The sequence below is a fragment of the Colletotrichum chrysophilum genome, assembly GCF_026319265.1.
Source record: "Colletotrichum chrysophilum strain AFK26 chromosome Unknown scaffold_400, whole genome shotgun sequence".
In the NCBI taxonomy this organism is placed as follows: domain Eukaryota; kingdom Fungi; phylum Ascomycota; class Sordariomycetes; order Glomerellales; family Glomerellaceae; genus Colletotrichum; species Colletotrichum chrysophilum.
The window spans coordinates 1-8,506 of record NW_026517687.1 but is presented as its reverse complement, the minus strand read 5'-3'; the positions used below and the strand labels follow the sequence as shown (position 1 = coordinate 8,506).

The 8,506-nt window shown below is 57.2% G+C and overlaps 3 protein-coding genes across 3 annotated transcripts; 2 read left to right on the top strand and 1 right to left on the bottom strand.

Moving 5' to 3' along the window:
• Window positions 1-36: 36 nt before the first annotated feature.
• On the top strand, window positions 37-1,596 carry COL26b_014463 (uncharacterized protein; the record flags this gene model as incomplete). The annotated part of the gene is made up of 4 exons (XM_053187034.1): window positions 37-458; window positions 509-545; window positions 604-718; window positions 769-1,596. Coding segments are annotated over 4 exons (1,402 nt in total), but the record flags the coding sequence as incomplete, so codon positions are not given.
• Window positions 1,597-2,661: 1,065 nt separating this feature from the next.
• COL26b_014462 (uncharacterized protein) lies at window positions 2,662-3,869 on the top strand (the record flags this gene model as incomplete). Its single annotated transcript, XM_053187033.1, has 3 exons — window positions 2,662-3,073; window positions 3,133-3,245; window positions 3,303-3,869. The coding sequence occupies 3 exons, from the start codon at window positions 2,662-2,664 to the stop codon at window positions 3,867-3,869; spliced, it is 1,092 nt and encodes a 363-aa protein (XP_053029022.1).
• Window positions 3,870-4,636: 767 nt separating this feature from the next.
• Window positions 4,637-7,103, bottom strand: COL26b_014461 (uncharacterized protein; the record flags this gene model as incomplete). The annotated part of the gene is made up of 3 exons (XM_053187032.1): window positions 4,637-4,922; window positions 5,289-6,927; window positions 6,980-7,103. The coding sequence occupies 3 exons, from the start codon at window positions 7,101-7,103 to the stop codon at window positions 4,637-4,639; spliced, it is 2,049 nt and encodes a 682-aa protein (XP_053029021.1).
• Between the last annotated feature and the right edge of the window lie 1,403 nt (window positions 7,104-8,506).

The following is an 8,506-nucleotide window of genomic DNA, read 5'->3' as shown; positions in this document are numbered from 1 at the left end:
CCTGTGAGCTATAGTTGCTGACTGCTAGACGTACAGAAAGGTTGGCCAGGTCCTCTTCAACCCCGCCGCCGAGAACATCCTCGCGTCCGCGTCCGGCGACTTCACGATCAAGCTGTGGGACATTGGCACCGGCCAGTCCACCCACTCCTTGAAGCACAATGACATCGTGCAGAGTCTGTCCTGGAACGCCAGCGGCAGCCTGCTGGTCACGACCTCCCGCGACAAGAAGATCCGCGTGTGGGATGCGCGCGCCGAGAAGCCCGTCCACGAGGCGCCTGGCCACCCGGGCGCCAAGAACAGCAGAGCTGTGTGGATGGGCGAGCACAACCGTTTCGCGACTTGCGGTTTCTCGAGAATGAGCGAGCGTCAGATCGCCCTGTGGGAGCCTGGCCGCAACGAGCCTATTGGAGGATTTACCATGTTGGACTCCATTTCGGGTGTCTGCATGCCCTTCTGGGGTTGGTGCTGTCTTCCGAGTGCCCATTGCTGAAGTGCTGACTTTGTGTAGACGAGGGATCCAACTGCCTGTACCTTGCTGGAAAGGGGTGAGTGATTGGGTGCGGCGCTTTAATGAAGATGAAAGCCTTGCTGACGCGTCTGCAGTGACGGCAACATTCGTTACTTTGAGTACGAGAACGACAAGTTTGAGTTCCTTAGCGAGTACAAGTCTGCGGAGCCCCAAAGAGGAATTGCCTTTGTTCCCAGACGTGGAATTAACGTGAGTTCATGCAGCCTTTCAAGCAGCGGCGCAATGTCTGACTCCAGCAGGTCCATGAGAACGAGGTTATGCGCGCTTACAAGACGGTCAACGACACTTACATCGAGCCCATCTCCTTCACTGTCCCCCGCAGAGCCGAAACCTTCCAGTCCGACATCTTCCCTCCTGCCACCGGCCTCAAGCCTGCTGTCAGCGCCAAGGAGTGGCTTGAGGGCAAGGACGGCATCCCCAACAAGATCGACCTCGAGAGCGTGTACGAGGGAACCGCGCCGAAGGAGGTCGTCGCCGACTACAAGCCCCCTACGATCGCCTCCGCCCCCACGCCGGCCGCCAAGCCTGCGCCGAAGCCCGCTCCCGCCCCCGCGCCGGAGCCTGCGCCCGTCTCGCGCTCGCCGCCTCCGTCGATGAAGGACCAGGGTGCGTCCATGGCCAACATGGCGTCCAAGTTCAAGGATGACGAGCCCGCCGAGCCGGAGGTGGAAGACGACAACTCGAGCTTCGAGGAGGTGCAGAGACCAGCTCAGCGCGCCGCGCCCGCTGCTGCTACCCCTGCCCGTGTCGAGCACGCCACCAAGATCCCCTCTCCCATCAAGCCCGACTCCCCTGCCTTCAAGTCCCCCGCCAGCACATCGCAACCGTCCCCCATCAAGCAGGCTGCCCCCTCTCCCAGCTCCTCGGGCCATATCGAGTCCTCATTGGACCAGATCCGACAGATGCTGGAGCAGCAGACCAAGCTCATCGGCAAGCAGAACGACAAGATTAGTCAGCTGTCGGCCGAGGTGGAGGGTCTGAAGCGCAAGGTGAACGCGGGTGGATCTCAGGACCAGAGCGAGAGGATCAGACAGCTGGAGCTGGAGCTCGAAGCCGCGCGGTCTTAGATCACATCACATCCTTGATGTTACTACAAATACCGCTGCTGCCGCTGCTGATGCTGCTGCCCGAATGTGTGTTACTTAAACTAGGGGAGGGGTGTGTGTGAACAGTGGGGGAAAAGATGTGATGAAAACGGGGGGATTTTGGGATGGATAGCAAGCAGTGTTTGTCAAAGCTGTATAGTTTGGTGTTTATTAGTTCTTTTTCTTCTCCCCCCGTTTCTGATTTTGCTTCTTTTGGGTAAGACCTCGGTGACGATTGGGCGCGCAGCGTAGCTTTGGCGCTTGTGATCCCCCCAGCGGGCACGCGCGCGCGCATACGTGTATGTGTGTCAGGGTTGCCGCTGGAACTATTCGATCTCGTCGTCTCTTCCCGTCAGCGACACCAACGTATCAAACAGTCATCCCTCCACATCATCTGTAGTTCTTCTGTTGTTGTCCGTTTCATCCAGTTCACAGCCCAACAAAAGTTTCAGCATCATTGGACGCCGGCAGTTTCTTGGCATTCCAACTTTTTGCTCTTCTCTGCGTATTCCTCTACATCCCACACATGAACAGACTTTTGCTTGATGTGACACGTAGAGAGGCAACGTACACAGCGGACGCGCCTTGTTAGAGAAAACTTCGTCCCATGATGAGGAGTGCAGCAGTTTGGTAGGAAGGTTTGGGGCTTTGTGCTTCTCGTGAGACGGTGAGGATGAGATGTACCTTTTTTTTTCTTCCTAGGGGGGCGGAATGTATCCCACCAAGGCTGAGCTCTGCCCCCGCCAGTGTCTTACTGCCCCAGGCCAGTCAGGACGCTGGGATTGGGGTAAGGATGAAAAGTGGGCGGACGAGGCTGCATGGACCCGCTAAAATTTCAATTCGGAGCTCTGTGTCGCTCTGTCTCTGCACCGAGCAGCGATAGCTTTTTTCCCCTGTGTCTTTGCATTCAGCAGAATCCTGCACCACCGACGCCCCTGCTCACCAGGCCTTTTTTGACGACCCCATTGCGGCTTTTTCCTACCGCGCGACCTGATACTATCCCCCCGAGCGAAAAGAGAAAAAAACAGGGCCGGAGGAAACGACAAAATGGCTTCAGTACTAGGGAAGCGCAAGGCGCCGTCCGCCAACGTCTCTAAGAAACCCGCCACTGCGACGGCGACGAAGAAGAGCAGCAGTGCCGCTTCCAAGGCTGCGGCGGCGGCAACGACAAAAAAGCGCAAGACGTCGAGCGCGGTAAAGCCGCAAGCGAGCCGGAAACCAGAGGCCGAGGCGCAAAAGGACGAGGCGATGATGGACGCGCAGGAGATTTTCAGACAGCACTTCGAGGCTGCGTTCGCGCCGCTCCCTGGCACGGCGAAGGCGAAGCGCAAGGCGAAGAAGGGCAGGGCGGCGGCCGAGGCTGCGGAGAGCGAGGAGGAGGAAGATGACGAGGAAGAGGAGGATCTGGATGAGGATGTCGGGGTTGACGACGAGGACGGATGGGGCGGGGTGTCTGATGGTATGTCGACGAAGCTCTCGAACCGCAAAAGGGAGTCCAGGGCGCTGATATTCTCACAGAAGACGAGGAAGACGACGACGAGGGGGAGAATGTGGTTGAGGTGGTGGACCACAGTTCGTCCAAGCCCCTCCCGGCGCCGAGCATGTCGAAACGAGAGCTCAAAGCCTTCATGGTGCGCTACCCTACCTACCTCCCTCCTTTCCATCACCAAGCTAACTCAACCACTTAGTCCTCCAAACCTCCCTCCCAAACCGACCCCAACCCAACAACACCCGCCTCCGAACCCGCCGCCGACGAAGACGACGAAAACGACAAGTCGATGCTCGCAAACGACCTCGCCCTCCAACGCCTCCTCTCCGAATCCCACCTCCTCGCCAAACACAACAACACCTCCTCCACCTCCTCCGAGCCCAAATCCTTCGCAGCCGGGAAACTCCGCCAGCGCCAGCTCGACATGCGCATGCAATCCCTCGCCCCCGGCGTCGCCTCTCTCTTCAAGCAGGATAAGATGCCCATGGCCCAGCGCAAGGGCATCGTCGCCAAGGCCGCGCAGCGCGAGACCACGCGCAGAAGGCAGGCAAAGGAGAATGGCGTCGTGCTGGAGAGGGAGGCGCCCACGCCCAAGAAGAAGAGCGGAGGCGGCAGGGGAGAGCGGAGCGTTGGCGGGCCTTCTGTGGGACGCATGAGGGGCGCGCAGTTGACGTTGAGCGAGAGGGACGTGAGGAGTATCGAGGGTAGTGGTGGTGGTATGAGAGGTGGACGAGGCGGAAGGGGTGGAAGGGGTGGTCGGAGATGATTACACTAGATATTAATGTCGACTATCTATGTTCAAAGTACCTCTGTAATATCCCTATTAAACATGATCGAATGCATCCAGTATTCGCATTACGACTCACGGATGCATGATGAGAGTCTCGGGTTCACAGACATCATTCACGGCATAATCAAACATCACATGGGACAAATCAGTGTGATCAACATATATCAGCATTCCAGACTCTGCTTCTGTTCATGACATGCCTGTCCGGAACTCATAGAGTCGCCGACACAGTTCTCTCCTCCTAACCCTGGTATCATCTGGCCATACAGGCAAGCTTGCTTCTTCTCAAACATGCCTCTCCAGCACAAAGGAAAAGAAACAAACTATATATACATGTGCGAGTCGTTTCTCGTCTTCGCATCGCGACCCTAAGCTCATGCATGAAACTCTCTTTTCCATGGGTACAACAAAACGCTCGAGATCTTCCCAGTCTCTCGGTGCGCATCTATGTGTGCGGGTTTCCTTTTTGGTTTTCGCCTGGCACCGGAGGCCAGACGATGATGCTGAACACTTGAAAACAACAAACGATGAGGGAAAAAAAAAAAAAAAAATCGCCCGGTGCCAAAGGAGCAAGTGTCCAGTCGCTAACGCGTGCCGAAAATCCATGGTTGGATAAATGAAGAAAAAATGAAAAGTCCCAGACCGTTTCCGAACCGTTTGTCATAGCCATGCCGCCCACTCTAAAGAACACCGTGAAGAAACGTAACTCCAGTCGTAATGAGAGCTAAAGCTCAGTTGCCGTCTCACATGATAGCGCTCGCGTTGACTGCCGGTTGGCTGATGGTCATCGGCATGCTGAGCGTCTGCAGGCTGTTGAACGTCGGGGCCGGTGCCATGCCGGCAGACGTGGGCGTTGACGAGCTGTTGACGGCACCGTTCATGGAGGCCGTGACGTAGGCGTTCTCGGAGCTAGGAGAGGCCTCCTCAAGAGAGCCGAGCTGGTCCTCGCCAGAGTACTCTTCCTCCTCCTCGCCGGAAAAGTTGAGGGCGGCCTCGCCGTTCTCGCCACGATCATGAGTACGCTTGTGTCTGTAGAAGCATTCGGGTCAGTCCAAGTCCTGCTAGGAAAAAGTTTCTTGTCCCCCCACGTTGGTGGCTGCGATGATGTGTAGTGTTGTGTTGTGTCGTGGCGGTTGGACGTTGGTTTTGATCGCTTGGGGTGTCGCTCCACACTCTACATCTTCTTCTGACAAAGGAAATGACAAAGGAAATGATATCAAGGAAAGTTGGGGCATACTGTGCTAGGTTGTCTGATCTGGAGAATGCCTTGCTACAATAAGGGCAGATGTAGGGTCTTTCTTGTGTATGTGTTCTCACGTGTCTGGAGGTTTTGGTTAGATTTCAGGCAGGTCGTTTTATGGTTGGTGACAAATGAAAATGAGATCTGGTTCTTACCGCTTGAGGTGCTCGAGACGCTTGAAGAGGCGGCCACACGTGGGGATGGGGCAGGAGTGGGACTTTTGGGGGTAGGGTCCAAGTTCCATGACGGTCGCGGAGCGGGCTCTGCGAACGACGCCGTTCGGGCCCTGCATGCCGGGCCGCGACGCGCCGTTCATAGAACCATCACCGGACAAGTCGTCATTGGTGAGGTGGGAGAAGTCTTGCTGCTGAAGGGACATGGGGTTGAGTGCTGGGCTGCCTTCGACAGTGGACAGCGGGGTGCCGTGTCGGGACATTTCCAGCATCTCCTTGTGCTGCTGGCTTACCATGGACATGGCGGAGCTGCTGTAGGCAAGGCCGGGAGGGGAGTTGTCTGCAGACTCGTCGCCTTCAGCGACAGGGCCGACAGATGCAGAGACTGACCGCCGGAGATCCGAGGGTCTGTGCTGCTGCTGCTGTTGCTGCTGAGCGGCAGCCTGCGCCTGGGCCTGGGCGGTTGCAGCGGCAATGGCGGACATTGACGGCGGGATGGAAGAACGGCGTCTCCTCTGCTTGTAGGTCGGGGAGCCCTCAATCACAGAGTAGACGTTGTTAGTGCCGTAGGCTCTGGAGAACTGAGGACCGGCGAGGTTGGAGGGGGGGAGCTGGATCATGCCGTTGAGGCCGTTGACACCAGCGCCCATGTGGTCGGGGATCGCGGTGTAGAGGCCGGTCTCCTCGTTGGCGATGTAGGCGGGCTCGGCGGCCATGCCGAGGGCCTGCTGGGGAGGGGTGATGGGCTCGAAGGAGATGCCCCGGTTGCTGTAGTCCTCGTATTGGGAGGAGACGAAGGAAGGAGCGGGCGAGTACTCGAGACCGTAGGCGGGCATAGAGGCGTGCCTCTGGTGGCCTTGGGTGATGGGAACGCCGTTCTGGTTGTACTGGACGCGGGCGAAATCAGGCTCCCTCTTGACCATCTGCTGAGGAGGCATCTGCTGGTGCATTCCCATCGCTCCGTAGGGAACCATCGCCTCCATGCCATCCGCTAAAGGGGCCACCGATTGGGGGATCATCTGCGGGGGAGGCATTGAGTCCATGGCTCTCATGACGGGAGAAGTGGACTGGGACTGGGAGAAAGTCACCTGCTGGGCGTTGAAGGAAGAAGAGTTGGCCTGCTGGGCCTTGGTGAGCTGCTCGTACAGCGACTGAGACGAGTCGTACTGGAAGGACAGGGCGGGCTCGCTGACGGCGACAGTGGTGGCTTCCTGGCCCATCTTCTCTCGCTTCAGATCGCGCTCCAGGGCGTCGAGGAACAGGCGGTCGTGGGGGACGCTGTACCAGTAGAAGACCTTCTGCTTCTTCTGCGTTCGGATGCAGTTGTTCTTGTAGAGGAAGTCGAGGAAGGGGCTCTTGGGCTCCTCGAGGGAGGCGTCGGTTCCGGACTTCAGATTTCTCAGGTCGGAAAAGATACCCTCTTCGAACTTCTTGGAGTTCTTGACTGGACGGCCGAAAGCCTGGAATCTGAAAGACAGACACCTGACGATGTCAGTGCCGGAGATGTGGAAAAGGTTGTTCCATAGCACGCAGGAGACGTATTCGCCCGTGGGGAGAAGGAATCTGCGGATGTACTGGTCCGGTTGCCAATCAACGGGAGCAGAAATGAGGAAGTACTTGACTAGAAGGTTGTCAGAAAAAACGTCGGAGTCCGCCACTCAATCGCAACTCACGGTTGTCAACCTGCTGAAGGGCGACCTGAGCATCGTGGGGGAGAGCCTGCTGGGCCTCAGTGCTCAGCATGAAGGTCTCTGGTTTTTGGGGGGCCATGCCCGCGGCGGCATGTTGTGAGTACATCCTGTCGGTGGTTTGAGGATGTGATGTGGTGGTGATTGACGACGGATGTCGGTCGCGTCTGACCGGATCGAGAGCGAGACCGCGCGGGTTGTTTTCGAGTCGGCAAGATCGCGTCAATGATGACAGTCAAAGAAACGTTGTGAGATTTTGAGCGATATTCGCTTTAGTTGAGGCGCTGCCGTGGAGATTTTTGATGTTGTTGGTTTTAGAGACGTAAATCGAGTCCAGCCCGGAGGAAATAACTTTTGGCACACTGTTGACCAGCACGACCCAAACTCGACCTCAAGCGAATGATGGGAGGGGGGAATTCGACACAGGCGGTGACCGTCAAGGCTGCTGCGGCTTAATGTCGATGTGGGCGGGTTGATTTGGTATCGTCCTCGGGTCTCGTGGTGGAAACACGGGATCGAATGAATTAAGGGTCGAGTTGAGGATGGTGGATGCGTCAATGGCAAAACAAGAATTGGTGAAAAGCTCGACGAAGAGGACCCCGCAGGAACTGTAGGCGACGGTTGCGACTAGTTTGTGTTTTTGTCGATTCGCGATGATGATAGACAGCGTGCGACAAGCAGTGTCTGATGTGTCGGCGCAAGGGATGATGTGCCTCGGGGGTGGTCAGTCCTGATGAGATGGGAAAGAGAAAGCTCAATCCGTAACGGGGGGTGGGAGGTATGTGCGGCTCCGACGAGGAGAAAGGGAAGAAGGGGGAGGGAAGTGGAGAGAATAGAAAAGAGAGATGGGAAGAAGAGAAGAGTCTTGTAAGAAGAGATATCGGAAGACTTTTGGGAATGGGAGGATGGTCTGGGGGTTTAATGATTTTGGACGGGGTGAGGAAGGGAGGAAGGGGAAAATAGGTCGAGCGTGAGAGAGATGGAGCGAGAGAGAGGGACAGGCCACAGGTACTAAGGTAGGGTAGGAGCAGCTAGGCCAGGAGGAGGACGAGGGACAAGCAGACAGACAGACGACAGACAGACAGGACAGGACCCGACCAGCGGCAGCGGCAGACAGCGACAGCGGCAGTACTAAGGCAAGGTCGCAGCGCGTGGGCGTGGGCGTGTGTGTGCGAATGTGGATATGGGCAAGGTATCCGGAGTGGAAGAAGAGAAGTGGATGTGGAGGCGTGTGTGGTGGTGGAGGGTGGATGGTGGTAGTGGTGGTGGTCAGGTTAGGTTGGGTCCAGTCCAGGTTGTTGCTGCTGATGGGGAGTGAACCTGGTAAGAGAGGAGGAGGACGACGGCGACGGGGGACGAAGGCAGAGTGTGTGGTGGCAGCGGATGGGCGAGCGAGGGCACAGAGACTGGCCAGGGAAGAAAGGTACTTACAGCGACTGGATGGATGCAACTGGGCGGGAAGTGAGAGAGTGAGTGGGTGAGAGTGGGAGTGGCTGGCACAAGGCGGAGCGT